The sequence below is a fragment of the Taeniopygia guttata genome, chromosome 13 (assembly GCF_048771995.1).
Source record: "Taeniopygia guttata chromosome 13, bTaeGut7.mat, whole genome shotgun sequence".
In the NCBI taxonomy this organism is placed as follows: Eukaryota; Metazoa; Chordata; class Aves; order Passeriformes; family Estrildidae; genus Taeniopygia; species Taeniopygia guttata.
The window spans coordinates 14,676,588-14,693,202 of NC_133038.1; the positions used below are offsets into that span (position 1 = coordinate 14,676,588).

The following is a 16,615-nucleotide window of genomic DNA, read 5'->3' on the forward strand; positions in this document are numbered from 1 at the left end:
TTCACTTAAGAGAAACTGCTTTAATTTACCTCAGTACCTGAAATATCCTTCTTTGTACAATTAAAGGTTATTGTCAGATGTCAGAGCTGCACATAATGAGGAAATAATGAATTAATGATGGAATTACAGTCAATATCCCTTCAAATAAAGAATCACTCAAAAATGTAAAGCTAAATGTGAAACTAATGTGAAACTAAAAAATGTACAAGTTTAGATGAAAAATTATTATGTTGCCATTGTATCAATAGTTCATTTTTTGGCTACTTCTTATGAGGATTTTGTATCTGAAAATGAACCCACAAAACCCTGTTATTACCACAGGGACGTGATAAGTTTTCATCTGTCCTGCACAACCAATTCAGGCACCCTCCTATCAGTAGGTGCCTTTGCTGAGATTACATAGAGTAATTCCAAGTGTGTCTTTTTCAAAAAGAGCCAGCATGTCCATTCTCCCTTTTCTTCTTATGGAACCTGTGCTGTGCTGCCGTGAATCTTTGGGCTCACTCCTCCATTAAACTGCACAAAATTTCTGAGCTTCCTGGACTGGTAAGAATAGGTGTATAGTTCTGAAGCACTGGGGAGGAAATTTCCTCTTCATTTTATGGAGAAATGAAATGTAGAAATGAAATGTATCCCTCTTGCCTCCAGTCACTGACGGCCTCCTAACCTCATGTCTGCAGGTGTGTTGCACACAAGTGCATGTATTTGAGATCAAACCTACCAGTCTTCACTGTAAGAGTTTTCCTTTTGAAGTTCAGAGTCTGATTTAGAGTAGCTTACTTTTTTTCTGGAGAAATTCTGGTAAATGATGGCAGCATGGTATTTAAAATGCTCAGGAATTAAACTGCTGTCAGAGCTGTTCTAAGCAGAGCAGCATTTATCAAATACATGCTACAGCTGTGTTTTCTGGGTTCTTACTTGAAATTACCTCTGTGAATCATCTGAGGCATGTCCTGACAATATCACAGAAATATTATCACCTCTAGGTCTGAGGATGAAATAGGGCTGAAGGAGCTGGTGCCAAAGAATCCCCAAAGGAAAAGTTGCTTTGCTGGTGCATTGTCAGCAGTGGTAAAGGGGAGGTTACATAACTGCACCTCAGACATCCCATCACAGCCATGGATTCACAGGGAAACAAGCAGTGAGAAAGGGAGAAACCTGTGTTAAATTCCTAATTGCTTATTCTCAGATGTGTCTCATTACCTTCTAATCTGGTTTCTATCCCAAACCCAGTGTAGCAGATCTAATTGCAATTGTGTTACTCCTTATTTGTACTAATATGAAACTAATTAGTCTGGTCAAAATTTATGCTGGTGGTGTTATAGGAGAATTACAGCACCATTTATTCTGATGCTGAGAAAGGAGGAAAGCAGTTACCTCTGAAGGCAATCTCCCAGCACCAACAGCAGCTAAGACAGAAATTCTAACACATGTATCTATTATTATTTGCTTGCATCCTGTCTGTGGCACTGAGTGCATCACAGCTATGTGCAGATTTCATGCATTTCTTGCAAAACCCAGCTGCACACAAATGTGAGCTCTGTCTTTCTCTACAGCTTCTTTTGTAACATCATAAGCACATCAGATGTGGTGCCTCAGTAAGGCTTGCTGAGGAAACACCACTTTGTATTTTCTTTATTTTAATTTTCAGATATACTCCTACAGCAGCTGGCAATCTCATGAGATGGATTTTAAGCTCTTGGATTTTCAAAAGCTAAGGAACACTGACTTTACTGCTATTATCGGGAGCATATCTTTTTATTAAGATTTTTTTGCCCTCTTTTTAAAGAACTAAGTGTTTCATAGGCATTTTATAGCCTGCAGTGACACAACCTTCACACCAAAAAAGTGTCCCCTCAGTAACAGCTGCCAATGGTAAATTCTTTCTGATGCAGTGATGGTCTGCTGACTGATGTTTGAAAATGTGAGACTCAAACCATTTTAGGCAACACAGGGGGGAAATTCACACTGCCAACATTCTGCTGCCTTCAAAGTGCAACAACATTTTCCATTTTCTCTCACCTCTCTCTAGTTGTCTTCTGTCCCTGTTTTAAGTGGAGTCAAGGGCTTTGAACCACTTTCAGAAGGGTTTATTTTTCTAGAGTAACTCAGGTTATGTGTCCATATCCCTAGAGCCAAACAAAACAAAAAGGTTAAACCTTGTGAGAATTTCATCTTCACGTTCATCTCACTCCCAAAGCAAAGTGGATCTTTATGAAGTGGTTTCCTTTTGTCCTGCCCACATTTGTTTTTAAAAGACTGGGGTAGATTCTTCCTTTTACCCCGGAATTGTTTATCCTAGACATCCTATAGCTGCCCTTTAACATGGCATGCCCAGTGCCCAGGCTGTATTACCCACCTGTAACTGTGAGAGACTGAAGTGTCAGCGTTCATTTGGTGCTTTGCTGGGCCCAGACCAAAGGGAAGGAGAGGTTTTGGATGTGTGGTGGACAAATCTCTGATCATAAGAACAACCCTGGTGCTGAGGGGGTTCAGATATTTTCTGTGATTTCAGATATTTTCATCACCCACCTTGGGAGGATGAGCACAACAAACTGACCTTTGCTTAGCAACGAGCTGGGCTCAGAGCCAGGTAAGGGAGGTAAGAGAAGCAGACCCTGTGGGGTGGAATAATGCTTTTTACCACATCAATGTCCTCCCTTACACACCTGGCTCAGGTGTAAGTTAAACTCCCCCTGGGGAAAGTATCAGGATATTCATATTCACACCTAGGCCAATTTGAAAAAGTAATTTGTAGGAATGGAACTTCCAGGCTTCCTCCCCAGCCAGCCCCACACTGGTGACTGCCAGTGCCAGAGATGGACCCTGGGAACAGCAGCTGAGGTAAATGCTAACCAACCTCCCTGCCTCTGGAATGTATGGCTTGAATAAAACTGTCTGACACTGGCTTCAAATCCAATTTCACAGAAAGCAAATGAAAAAAAAAGTGTTCTCTGTAGGAACTCAATCCTCAGCAAAGATTTTCCTGGATGGAAACAAAACATGCATACTTGAAGAAGTATCTTTTCCCTTGTCAGTGAATTGTGTTACTCTGAGCAGGTGTCAAGATGGAGTTTAGGCAATTCCAAAAGGCCTGAAATCCTAAAATACAGCCACTGTAGAGTGCAGCTGGATTCTATCCAGAAATCAAAGATAATCAAGTATCTACTAAAGTCCTGTAAAAAATAAGGCAAATACTTAGAAATATTCTAGCAAGAGCAGTTTGCTCAGGAATATGTTTATTCCACTCTGTTTGGGTCATAAGTGGCATTATGTGTCTGGTTTGTCCAGAAATGCTGCAAACAAATGCAGAGAACACTTAGGGGACCTCAACAGAGCTGTCTGTCAAGGAAAGACTGAAAAAAAAATGCTTGCTAAGTCTGAGAAAGGGAAGCTGGAGATGAGGGAAGGAAAAAAGAAGATAAACTTTGTGACAATAGCAGTCAGTTGTTCCCATGAGCTGTGAAGGGCTCTGCTAACAAGAAAAGCTGCTGCAATCTTGAGGAGGAGGAACTGGGGACTGAAGAACGCTGCTCCAGTGTTTGGGCTGCTCAGTGCAGCTCAGTAGCTCAGTTCAGGAGCTGCCAAGCAGGGTCAGCTGTCCTGTGACACAGAAGGGGCCAAAAGGACACCTGGAACTGTTCTGCTTTGGACATGACCCTCCTGAACTAACAGTGCCTTCCATGGACAGAACTGCCAGTGAACACCAGTTTTGTACCTGAGGTCACCAGTTTGATGGAGACATTGGAGCTTAAGGTAAAGATGAAGCATGTTAAACACACGCCCTTTAGTCTGGGCTAACTGCTCAAACCCTTTCCACCTGGGCTCTGCAAGGCTCCAGTTACCCCCAGGGCTTTTTTCCACCAGCCCAGCTCCCTTTTGCCATCCCAGCTCCTTCTCTGGCTCCCACCCCACCCCAGCCCTGCAGGATTGGGCTGTGCTGGGGAACTCCCAGCTCGACTGGAAACCAGAGTCTGTGGGAGCTGCTGGCCCTGGGTGCAGCTGAAGCCTGAGGAATTCTCATTCAGTGCTTCCATGATAGCCTTTCTATGTGCTTGGCCTTCTTTTGGGTTTTGGTATATTCTGACAGCTAAAGATATGATGATTAACTCAACCCATTTTGCTACTTTAATCAAATGAACTATTGACACCCATAAAGCAGCATATTGGCTCTGACATTGTTTCTAAGCAATATCTATTTATTCAGTCAGGCAGTTGTTTTCCAACCTAATCAAAGCTACTTTGTAGCTTCAATTCTATAGAAACTTGCAGAGTTTATATTGTAAACTGGTTGCCAATGTGGGATTTTGGTCATTGTTGCAGTTCCAATGTTCCTGTCCATTCACAAACTCAGAACTGGATTCGGATCCTAACAGATTTCCAATTCTCTACATATTTCAATAGCTTGTTGACCAACAAGAAAAGCATTTGTGATTTTGCAATGCTGTGAAAAACAAAGCTTCTACAGCTTTCCCACTAACATATACTCATTTCAGACCTTCTCGGGAAAAGATTTTGTCAATCCTGAAAGTTTTCAAGAGTAAATTTCACAGACCAGAAAATACACGTGTGACACGGAGAAAAAAAAAAAAGCTGCTGCTAGCCAACATCATCCTGGGTATAGTTTTGGTTTTAATGTTAGTTTTGTTTTCAATCTTTATGTTCCTCTCTATGACTGCCTTAGAGTTTCCAAGGAGCTGAATTGTTGAACACCCCATGCTTTTCAACTTTTCATTTTTATCTTCGAAATAACATTAATAAGAAGCTTTTCTTTCTTATAAAGAAGCATTTTGAAGATATTTTAAACTGTACACATGCACTGTACTATACGTGGGTGTAAGACAATTCCTTTTATCCCCTGGCTCATTATGAAGGAGGGCCAGCACAGGTCAAAAGTACTGATTCATTGGAGCAGTCCTGATCTGTCAGGGCTCTTCTCTGAGCTGTGGATTAGAGTAGCAGCAGAGTAGATATCACCTCGATCACACAGTACACCTTCCCATTCACATACTGAATACCTGCAACTGCTGTTTCCCAGACAAATGGCAGAGGATTAAAACGGATAAAAATATATTAATGTTTTTCTCTTTTATCTCCAGCCAACAAACAAAATTTGAGATTGTGTAGGAGAGAAGATTCAGTCTCATTTTGCCATCTAGTGGCAACACTGGCTTGCTGAGATGCATCCCGGAAAGCTAGAGGTGGGAACGAGTTAGTAACTCTTTGGAAAAATCAGACATTTTTCTACTCAAAATATTAAGAAGCCTAGTTACATTTTATAGCAACACTGCACAAATAGCCACGTTGCTAAAATGTTGGACCTTTCTGAGCCCGGCCCCGGCAGCAGCGAGCACGGCTGCCTGCACAGACAATAACCGTGAGCACCTCAGCCTCTCCCACTTCATAACGCAGTGGAGATTTAGGCCAATGCACTCTCCTGTGCATCGGACATTGTTTGAAGGATTTCTTTCAGTAGATGTTTCTGATCCCCCAAAATCTGCCTTTGTTAGCAGGTATTGGAAAAAGCAGCACGAAGCCCTCCAGGTCTGCAAGCACGAATCGGTTCAAACCCGGCAAATCTTTTCGGGACGCTGTTATCTGGCGTCTAATTACACTGATGGGTGGAATAGGTGGTCTTGAAGGTCTCGTCCAACCTTGACGCCTCTGTTAGTAGACTTTGGCGGTGCTGCTGTCCCTCTTACAGCAACTCTTTGCCTTCCCCTGCGTACAGGCGGACAAGTACAAGAAAGAGAGGCAGCAGATGGCAAGGTGAAGCAAGGCCAGACCCCGCCGGGGCGGGTGGTGCCGGGGGTCCATCCGGGGTGGAGCGGAGCGCGGGGCGGTGCTGGCTCCGTCCTGCCCCGGCCCGCACCGCCGGGACGCGCAGAACGAACGGCGGGAAAGGCGCGGCGGGAGCGGCGGCGATGGAGCACAAGGTGAGCGCTGCCGGGGCCGGGGCTGGGGCTGGGGCTGGGGCCGGGGCTCGCCCCGGGCCCGCTCCCCGCGGGGATCCGAGCCCCGGGCCCGCCGGGGAGCGCAGCCAGCGCCGCTCCCGGCCCGGCCCCACCGAGCCGCCGCAGCCCGGGGTCTGAGCCCCGTTAGCACCGGGGGCTGTGCGAGGAGAGCCGGGTCCTGCCTCTCCACACAGCCCGGTTCCTGAGCCGGGACCCATCGCGGGAGCCACGGGCCGGCCATGAGGCTCCGAGGAGGGAATGGAGCTGGTCTTTTATCCGCTTTGAGCACGTGTTTCCCCAGTGCGGATCCCCGCTTTCGGCGAAGTTGGATTTTAGTTTTTATGAAAGATGTAACCCCTTGGAGGTGGAGAGGTGCCACCACCTGATAGTGTTCACTCTTTACTGGTGATCTTTTATCACTATTTATCGCTATTTTTTTCTCTAGATACTTTCCCGTTGAGGTATCTGGTAGGGGCCATTGGCCGCTTCGTAATGCTGACAAAGAAGGTCGAAACGGATCTTTCAGTTAGTATAAATCACTTGTTACTGAGTTTATTTTGTTTGCTAGGACTCCAGTGCCCGTGGTTCTTAGTCCTGCCAATTCTGTCCCCAGGACAGCTCTGACTCTCCCCACGATGGTTTTGGAGGTTTTGGCCGTGCCACCCTGCCGACCACCGTGCACAGGGACTAGGTAGAAATAGCATTTAATGGCAGAGATATTAACCTGCATTGATAATTCCACTTCTCCGAGGAACATGAAGGATTAAATAGCGCTTGTTTTGGCTGGTGTATTTGACGGCATAGCGTCCAATTTTAATAATTTGTGAAGATAAGATTTCCCAGGAGCCCGGGAAGTAGTGGAACGCATTGTGAGGTTTAAATTAGTTTTTGTTGTGCCAGTATGCATTACTCACTTACAGCTGTGGATACATTATATCTCCACCAAAACTTCCCTTTCATATTTTGTGTCAATATTGGAAGTTGAGTGAATAAACTTCCCTCTTTTTGGTTAAAAGTTGTGCTTCACATATTACGGTTATATTTCCCTCTGCCAAATGCATGTTGTTAGGCTGAGCTCCTAAATTTGTACAATTATGGCTTATTCATTAGCAATGGCCATTGAAATGCATTCAGGCTTAAGCATGGTTTCAGCCATTAGCACTGTGACCATTAGAGATGGAGACGGTGAAGGTTTCCATCCGGTGGGTCAGGTTTGGTGATTTATGTGTTTAGTCTGGTTCATTCTGGTGCAGATTCCATCTGTGAGGCGAACAAGCAGCCCTTCAATGGATAACCCGATTTTCAGTGGAGACATGCTGGCGTCATTTCCAGTATCATTTTCTGAAAAAGTGAAATAATACAAGTCTCGTCGGGGTTTGCCCGGACAGGTTATTATCCCATTAAAAGCAGGGGAAAGCCACGGTGCACTGATTCTATTTTGTACTTTTTTGTAGCTCTGCTATCCATAGATTCCCGAGTGAGTGTGCCCCGATGTTCAGTTGATCGCAGGCACTGTTTTGTGTTACTTTTACCGTAACACATTGTCCTGACTGTAAAGCTGCCAGACTTCCCCTTGAATGGAAGGTGGAGCTCCTCATTCAGGGTTTCCATAAAATGCACCCGCAGGCCACAGCGATTATTTACCCTGAGTATCCCCCTCAGTCTTGTGTGGCTTCGGGCTGTTTTTCAATAGGACATTAGCACATTCTGTGTTTCCGTTGGACTGCGGTAATATGGGGTATGGAAAACCTATTGAATTCTGCCCTTTTGGCCCATTGTACCTACTTTTATGGAAACTGTGAGCTCCTTTCACTGCTCAGACTAGAGATAAAAGTTCCTTTTCCCTTTCAGAATATCTCTGTTCTGTCTACTGAAATGCAGTCAAGCTACTTAATGAAGGTACCGTTGGTCAGGACCAGTTTGAAGCAAATTACATTTAGGTGCCGTGCTCGGTAAAACTCCATCCTGTGACAGGATCCTGGAGTGTGCTGCTCCTGTTACAAATTATACAGCTTTTAATTTTTTTAATAACTTTAGGAAGGGGTTTCTTTCACCTTTGCCCCGGGGGAGGAGAATTGCAATGTTTAGAATTCTTTAAAATAATGCTTGATTATATAATTCTTTCCACCTCCGTTTTCTCAGTGGACAACCTGTAAATCCTAGTTCTTGGGAATGGTCAATTAGTCCGACATTACACGTAGAATTTTTGGAATCACCATGAAAATAACACCATCCCACATCTCACCTGTATTACTGACGTGGGATGGAGTGAATTTTGTAGTGGTACCAAAAATGCATGCAATTAGTGTTGCACAGGTGAGGATTTCCCCGTGTTCTAAAATTTCAGTAGCACTCCTGGACAATTGTTCATTAAAGGCTGTGTCTATTCTAATTTCATCTAGTTTTGTAACAAGGCCAAGGATTTGGCCAATCTTCAGGAGGTGCAGTTAATTTTCTAATCTGCACAATTTCAGGAGTACTTGGAGCCCACATAAGCTCCACATTAGCTAAACTTTTTCCTTCAACTTTTGTTTTTCTTTCTGTCCTTCTGTAACTGTCTCTGCAGCTGTTCTATTTTCAAGAACAGTAATAATAACTCAGCTGCTTTCCTGCTTTCCAGTTCAGTTGTCAGTTCTTGTTTCTCTTTAATATTATCTCTTCTGTACTGGGAGGCAACCTTCCACTATCCCAGGTTGTTCCAAGCCCCATCCAACCTGGCCTTGAACACTTCCAAGGATCCAGGGGCAGCCACAGCTTCCCTGGGCAGCTGGAGCCAGGGCCTCACCACCTTCACAGGGATTATTTTCTTCCCAACATTCAATGTAACCCACTGTCTTTCACTTTAAACAGAGTTGCTGGACTTTGTGTCACATGGAGCAGACTTGGACAGTCCTTGGGATGGGAGTGTTGGGAGGCTCCTCAGGTTCCCTGAGAGCAGAGGGGTTCATTTTCCCCTCATGCTGGCCAGCAGTGGATCTTGCAGTTCCCTCATGGGGTTGGGATGCTCCCAGCTGGGAGGCTGAATGTAGAGGAATTTCTCATGGAACAAGGACATGCTGTCCTAGATGCTATTCCTTTGCAGGAACTGGACAACCCTGGCCTGCAGATCACACTTACTTTAGTTACTTTAAAGCATTTAGGACATCCTTGAAAAGACAATAAGCTTTGCACAAACACAAAAACTGTCACGTACTATAACCTGATTAGACACTTGTAGTATAACAGCAAATCAATAAGTGACTTGTCTGTGTAGTCATATTACATTAACCAATGAATGTTAATTAGCTGTTGTGTTTTGTAAGATGATAAAGGTATAAAAGATTAATAAATTAGGCAGTAGAGGAGGATGACATCCAGCCATGTTGGTTTGAGTGTCATTACTCTGTCTGGCTCTCCATGGGACCCTCTTCAGCTGAAAGCTCTTTGCTCACACAATCACCACCATCTTCTCCTTCAGACATGGAGCAACGGAATCAACAAGGCCAGTAAGATGGCCCTGCTGGCCTGGGAGAAGGAGACGGGCATCGAGCTGGTGCAGATCAACGGGCAGAGGCGCTACGGTGGGCCGCCCCCAGGTACGTCAGGAGAGCTCGGCCACAACCCCGGGAGGGGCTCACCCTAGGTCAGGGTGGCTCTGTGTGGTGGAAAAATCTCTCCTCCAACCCATGCTTCCAAAAAAAGGCTCAGAAGTCTCTTGTTGTTCAGTCTCAAGGCAGTTTATTGCAACTTATCTAAAAGATTTTCTTCTCGGGCTGCTGTGGTTTGCTCACAGCTCAGGCAGAGGCACACACACACCCTGACATCCTCTCTGACTCCCGACTGCTGCTTCTCTCCCTGCCCAGGGCTGCTGCTGTCTTTTATATGGTACATTATGTATTAAATGTTTATAGTTTTTCCCCAATGCCCATTACCTATATTAAATGGTGCCTTTCTACTCTAAGCCAATCTGTGAGTGCCAACATCACCAAGAACATGGAGGTAAGGAAGGAGAAAGAGGGAGGATAGGACAGGCCCAAATCCCTCCATCTTAAAACTTCTGTTCTGACCCCCATGTACAAAACCAAAACACCCTTGTACAATACTTAAAACCTCACTGTACAGGACTCAAAAATTCTTCCCTTTACTTTGTGACTACTTCTACTATAATATCTAAACTTTTGTGACTTCTTGTTCTTCCTGCAAGGTTGGTAAATCATTCCATGGTTCAAATCCAAAATCACAGCTGTTTCCAGCTGCCTGCCAGGGTCTCAAATGCTTCTGACCTGGGCCTGGAACATCCAAAAATGTCTGAGGGACATTTTGAGTTCCGACAGTGCTCCCCGTGTCCCCGCAGGCTGGGTGGGCGGCCCGCCGCCGGCCGGCACCGAGGTGTACATCGCCAGGCTGCCGCAGGACATCTACGAGAACACGCTGATCCCGCTGTTCGAGCGCGTGGGGAAGCTCTACGAGTTCCGCCTCATGATGACCTTCAGCGGGCTCAACCGCGGCTTCGCCTACGCCAGGTACGGCTCCCGGCAGGACGCCCAGAGCGCCATCGCCGCCTTCCACCGCTTCCAGCTGCGCCAGGGCTGCGCCATCGTGGTGTGCTGGAGCACGCAGAAGCGCGAGCTCGTCGTCAGCGGCCTGGGCGCCTCGGTGAGCCAGCGGGAGCTGGAGGCCACGCTGCAGACGGTCACCGAGGGGATCCGCAGTGTCACCCTGCACACCAGCCCCTCCCAGAAACCGGGCAAGCTCGCTGTGCTGAAGTACAGGTCACACGAGGCTGCTGCCCTGGCCAAGAAAGCCCTGATGGAAGGTCAGTGGTGCTGAGGGATGCTGCTTGGGTTGGTCTTCCCACCTCCAGACTTGGCTGCAAGGTGACTTCAGCCTTGAGACACCCTTTGCTCTATCCCTGTGTCCTGTGGGATGCCAGCTGCCCCTGGTGCAGCCCTGAATTCAGGTGCAGCCCTGAATTCCAGCAGTCTTACTGGAGGTGGGGTGAAGGGGCTGCTGGAGGTCTCCAATCCCTGTGTCCTGTGGGATGCCAGCTGCCCCTGGTGCAGCCCTGAATTCCAGCAGTCTTAGTGGAGGTGGGGTGAAGGGGCTGCTGGAGGTCTCCAGGTAGCTGCCTGCTCACAGCAGGAGCATCACCAGTTCAGAGCATTAACCAAGTTATTAAACCTTTCCAGTGGAGCAGCCCCACCCCTCAGTGTCCCTTAAACACTCCTGATGGAGCTGCTCAATCCCTCTGAGCCCTGTCCCTTGACTTCAATGCCCTGATGGGACACAATTCCCAGACATCCGACCAGGACCTCTAAAGTCTTGGTTTGTACCCATTTCTACCCTAGCTTAGGAGCATTTGGCTTTGGTATCTGGTCGCCTTGGCCCTAAATTTGAGCTGCCTCTAAAATCCTGGAGATCACTGGGACGGGACAGGATGGGATGGGACTTGACAGGATGGGATGGGGTAGGATGGTGCTGGAGGGTAGGTGAGCATCTCCTGTCTCCTAGGAAACCTGAGGATCGGGGAACCAAAGATGAGGGTGGACTGGCTGGAGCCCCAGCTGAAGCAGAAGCTGCAGCTCTGTAAGGAGGAGCCATCCTCCAGCTGTGTGCAGGGAGGTGAGAGCCCGGCAGTGCCCCTGGCTCTGACGCTGCAGAACGTGCTGGAGTGCCTGAACATGCTGTGCTGGAAGCATCGCCTGAGGACACCCCTGTTCATGACCAAGTGTGTCCAGGTGAACCCCAGCGGCTGGCAGCAGTTCTGGTACCAGGTGGCCATCCCGGGGTCCCACGTGCCCATCGATGGCTTCATATGGGTCTCACCAGACAGGCAGGGCCAGAGCGAGCACGAGAAGGCCAAGGTGCTGGCAGCCCTGCACGTTCTCCAGGTGTTAGGTGAGTCCTTGCACAGCCAGCTCCTGCCTTTCCCAAAGTCTGGAAGTGTCTGCTGGGAGGGTGGAGCTGTGGCACTTGTGGGGCAGGGAGGGACCCAGGCTGGCTGGCAGGGCTGAAGCGCTGTCAGCTCTGAGCCGAGGGTGGCATCTGTGTTTGGAAGCACAGGATGCAAGAGGAGGGGTTTGGGGGTGAGGGCAGAGCCTGACCCTTCCCTCTCCACTGCAGGGGGCCAGCTGAAGTAGGCAGCTGCTCTGCTGGAGCCACGACTGAGCCTGAGCCCTGCTGGGCTCCCACCCTGTTCCAGCTTTCCTTGGAGTTCTTTGCATCGGTTTTGTGAGCTGGCTCTGGAGGTCGAGGCTGCTGTCCACGGCAGCCACCCTGTCCCCGGGCAGCTCTTGAGTTGGTTCTGGTTTTGGGTTGGCTTTCCTGCCAAGTTTGGCTTCTGTTAAGCTGGTTTGTGTTGCGTTGGAGGGGCAGATCCTGGAGAAGCAGCAGCTCTTGGGAGGGCTGCCAGCACTGGATGCCAGTGTGATGGAGGGAATTCCTGCACTGGCAGTCCTGTTTCCTGAGGAAGAGCCTTAGGGGAGGACAAGGCCACACACAGGGCGTGGCCCAGTGGTCACAGACGTTCTGTGGGCTGGTGGAGCTGCTGTGTGGGGAGAGGAGTGCCTGCAACCTGTTTGTTGTGAGGAAGCAGCTGTGGAGTTGGCAGCTGTCCATGAATGATTCCTCAGGAGTGGCAGGTCTGGTCACACGTTGTTCTTTTGGGATTAAAGAGTTTTGGAAAGCACCAGCCGGGTCATGTCATCTTTTCCTCCTGCATCCTCAGCTCCCTGCCTGTCCAGTGCATCTCAGTGCTCTCCCCACACACCAGGATAGGCAGGGGAATGGACAGGGTGGGATTTGGAGCCTTCAGAGCCTGGTGCGGGAAGCAGTGTTCTCTAACACCTCCATCTTTGTTCTTTTCTAATCACTTGTCTCTTTCTGACCAGCTTTTGATACCCCTCAGGCTCCTCCCGGTGCCTCCTGATGTCCTCCCCAATGTCTCTTGGTGGTCCTCTGGGATATCTGGTAGCACCTTGTTGGAGGTTGGGGTTTTTCCTTTTGTTTTTCTCTGTCTTATAAATTTCCCCCCATTTTTGTTGCTAAGGGACAAAAACCACTCCAAGGGAGGCTCCTGCCTTCCTTAGCAGACACCTGTCTTTCAAACCAGGACACCCCTTTATGCTCTCCAGGCCTCCAGGTGTCTCTGAGTTTCATAGATGGTGGGTAGACACCCCCAGCCCCAGGAATGTCTCTGGCCACGTCCTGTAACACCCCCGCAGGTGCAGCACACACCCCTGGGCCAACAGCACCTGGGGCTGCAGTGGTGCTCCAAGGGCTCCCAGGCAGTGCTGGGAATGCACTGGGGGATGTGAGCCACAGCCAGGAGTAGGAATGCTGGTGGAACTGCACCAGATCCACCCCATTCCCCAGCAGGGGCAGGGGCTCCTCCAGGGGCCGTGGCCACAGTGTCCGGCCCTGCTGCCCACTCTGCTCATCCCCAGCCTGGGAGGGATCCCTGTCCCCCTCCCTGCTCAAGGTACACTGTGATGCACAGCTGGACCCACCAAGTCTCTTTGGCAGCACCCAAGTCCCATCCCTCTTCCTTTTGGAGATCCCCAGATCCTCCAAGAACCTTGGGCTGCACTCTTTAGGTTCTTTCTTGCACTCCCTGCAAGTCTGTGTGTCCCTCCTGAGCACACACCGGGAGTCCTTGCCTCATGGGGATGAGCCAGACCATCAGCACCAAGGCGCTGGGAAGTGAAAGGCACTGGGTTTATTTCTAACAGAGCTAAAGTCTTAATTAATTAACAACGGGTAATTGATCTGCTGGGACAGCAAGGCAGGGAAGTGATGAACCTGTCTGCCCTGGCCAGGCATCCCAGAACCCCATGTCACCCCACCCTCACCCCTCCTGAGAACTGCCCTGCCTCCCCATCCCAAAACAACCCAAAGGACCCCCAAATACACCAGCAAACCCCAGCATTACCCCCAGCACTGCATGCCCCCCAGGGACCCCCAGCCCTGTGCCCCCATCCCTGCATTGCCCACCCCAGGGACCCTCAGGGGTACCCCCTCACCCACCCAGTGACCAGAGCGCTCAGCCCTGTCCCCCCCGTGTCAGAGCCGGCAGGGACCCTGCACAGTCCCTCTCGCCCGACCCCAAAGGCCTGCCCGCTGCCCCCTGCGATGTCTCGGCAGCCCCTCAGCCTCTCCATCCCCAGCCTGTCCCCCGGTCCGGGCCACCCCCGCCGCCTCCGCCCCCACAGCCGCTGTCCCCTACCAGACCCCACCCGCTCCGACACGCACGGCCCCTTTAAGAGCGCGCCCACACCCAGCTTGAGTGGCAGCCCTAGGAGCCAATCAGAACGCCAGCGTCCTGCCCACCGACAGTGGTACCATTACAGCGAGGCCACGCCCCGTGGGCGGGCACTCCCAGGGGCTGCGGCTCTGATTGGCCGCGCCCCGCGAGAGGCCGCGCAGAGCCCCGCCCCCGCGCCGGGCGGGGCGGCCGCGCTGAGGGGCCGCTCAGTCGCTGTCGCTGTCGCCGCTGTCGCCTCCCTCCCCGCCCTCCGCCGGCTCGGGCTCGTCCCGCAGGTCGGCGAAGAAATCCTCCCCGCTGCCCAGCGCCTTGCTGCTGAGGGCGCGCAGCGGCCCGCCCTTCTTCTTCTTCCGCCGGTAGTCATCGACCACCATGGAGCCGAGCGCCGACACGTCCCAGAACTTCACCTTCTGGTCGTGGCCGCTGCTGGCCAGGAGCCTCCCGTCCGGGGCCAGGGCCAGCTGCTCGATGGGCTCGCCCAGGTGCTGCCCCACGCAGCCCAGCACGCGGTTCGGCAGCACGTTCACCGCCCTGGGCAGGCACGGGCTGCTGAGGGGACATCCTCTGCCCTCGCAAGGCTGATCCCGTCCCACAGCCCCGTACTTCCACCCCATCCCATTCCTCTCCATCCCATCCCATCCCATCCCATCCCATCCCATCCCATCCCATCCCATCCCATCCCATCCCATCCCATCCCATCCCATCCCATCCCATCCCATCCCATCCCATCCCATCCCATCCCATCCCATCCCATCCCATCCCATCCCATCCCACCCTCCACAATTTCTTATCTCACCCTCTCCCCATCCCACCCCATCTCCAGCCCACTCTTCTCCCCTTCCTACCCCATCCCACCCCCCCGGTCCCTCCTGATCCCACACCGTTCCATCCCATCGCTCTCCATTCCCCCTCACCCCTCCCCACCGCACCCCCTGACCTGATGACTCCGTCCAGGGACCCCACGCACACGATGCTGTCCGTGACAGGCACCATGCAGTCAATGGTCTCTGCCCTGAGCGCAAAGCGGTCGCTGGCGGCCCCAAAGCCATCCCAGTTGAAGAGGTAGATGGTGCCTTCGCTGGAGCCACACGCCACCTTCCTCCCCCTCTAGGCACGAGGGAGGGCAGTGAGGCACAGGCAAAAACTCGGAGCGAGGACGGGGGCTGTGGGATCCTGCTCCACGCTGGGGAGCAGTGCCAACCTTCATCAGCACCACAGACGTCAGGTCGCCGTTCTGCGGCTCCGAGAGCAGCTCAAAGCGTCGTCGCTTCACGTTGAAGACGCCCAGGGTGCCATCACCACTGTGGGAAGGGACACGTTGTGAGCATGGGACATGGCACAGGGCACTGCAGCCATGAATGGACATGGGGAGCCCAACCCCAAGGCCACGAAGCCCCTCCGGTACCTGGCTGTCAGCAGGATCTTGCCGTTGCCATCCACTGCCATGGCACTGATGTACTCCTCCTGCTGCCGTGCCTCCAGGATGGCACTGCCCCTGCGCAGGTCCCACACCTTCACTGCCCCGCCGTCGTCGCCCGTGGCAAAGATGTGGTGGTCGATGGGCAGCACGCAGTTGAGGGCCGATCTGCAGAGAGCCCGGCCCCACGGTCACGGCTCCCGGAGCAGGCACAGGGCTGTGTGGTCCTGCCGCGGGAGGGAAGGGACAGCCCAGCCCTTGTGCCCAGAATGAGCCGCCTGCATGGACTTACTCGTGTGCCTTGGGGAAGCGTGTTTCCAGCCGTCCCTCCTCCGCTGTCAGAATGTGGATGGACTTATCCTTGGACACAGTGAAAAGCTCTGGAGAGCCGCGTTAGTGCCCTCGCCCGGTGCCACCCCACGTCCCCGCACTCACTCTGCCCGTCCTGGGAGAACGCCACGTCCCGGCACGACTTGAGGTGATGTCCCGAGGACCAGAGCTGCCGGTTCTCGCCCTCGGTGCAGGAGTACGAGTACCTGCCGGCACCGGGAGTGCTGGCTGGGACCCCGCGGGCAGCCGGGGAGCCCCAGAGCCGGGACGCCCGCCCCAGCCCCGGCCCCACTCACAGGTACACATCGCCGTCCACGTCCCCCGCGGCCAGCAGCGGCCGCGCCGGGTGCAGCGCGATGGCGTTGGCCGTGGCCTCCAGACAGATGTCCTCGGGGGCGTCCCGCACTCGCGGCTCCCGCGGCGCCGGCTCCGGGGACTGCTGGGGGTCCTGGGGAGAGCGGGGCCGTGGGACCGGGGACTGCTGGGGGTCCTGGGGAGAGCGGGGCCGTGGGACCGGGGCCGGCGGCTCGGGGCTCCGCAGCCCCACGCGTGCTCACCTCCTCCATGGCGGCCGCCATGGCGCGCTGCTGCTTTGCATGGCCATGCCCCTCATTTGCATATCCCCGCCCCTGTGTGCGCGGCCCCGCCCGCGCGTGGCCGTGGCCGCGTCCC

General features: G+C 51.8%; 2 protein-coding genes across 2 annotated transcripts; one reads left to right on the forward strand and one right to left on the reverse strand.

Moving 5' to 3' along the window:
* Positions 1–9,213: 9,213 nt before the first annotated feature.
* DND1 (DND microRNA-mediated repression inhibitor 1) lies at positions 9,214–12,622 on the forward strand. The gene is made up of 4 exons (XM_030284146.2): positions 9,214–9,529; positions 10,288–10,749; positions 11,445–11,831; positions 12,057–12,622. The coding sequence occupies exons 1-4, from the start codon at positions 9,301–9,303 to the stop codon at positions 12,071–12,073; spliced, it is 1,095 nt and encodes a 364-aa protein (XP_030140006.2). The 5' UTR covers positions 9,214–9,300; the 3' UTR covers positions 12,074–12,622.
* Positions 12,623–13,628: 1,006 nt separating this feature from the next.
* Positions 13,629–16,579, reverse strand: WDR55 (WD repeat domain 55). Its single transcript, XM_030283729.3, has 8 exons — positions 16,501–16,579; positions 16,240–16,391; positions 16,049–16,149; positions 15,906–15,993; positions 15,602–15,781; positions 15,398–15,497; positions 15,134–15,303; positions 13,629–14,727 (listed from the first exon to the last, which is right to left on the reverse strand). The coding sequence occupies exons 1-8, from the start codon at positions 16,519–16,521 to the stop codon at positions 14,403–14,405; spliced, it is 1,137 nt and encodes a 378-aa protein (XP_030139589.2). The 5' UTR covers positions 16,522–16,579; the 3' UTR covers positions 13,629–14,402.
* Positions 16,580–16,615: the final 36 nt, after the last annotated feature.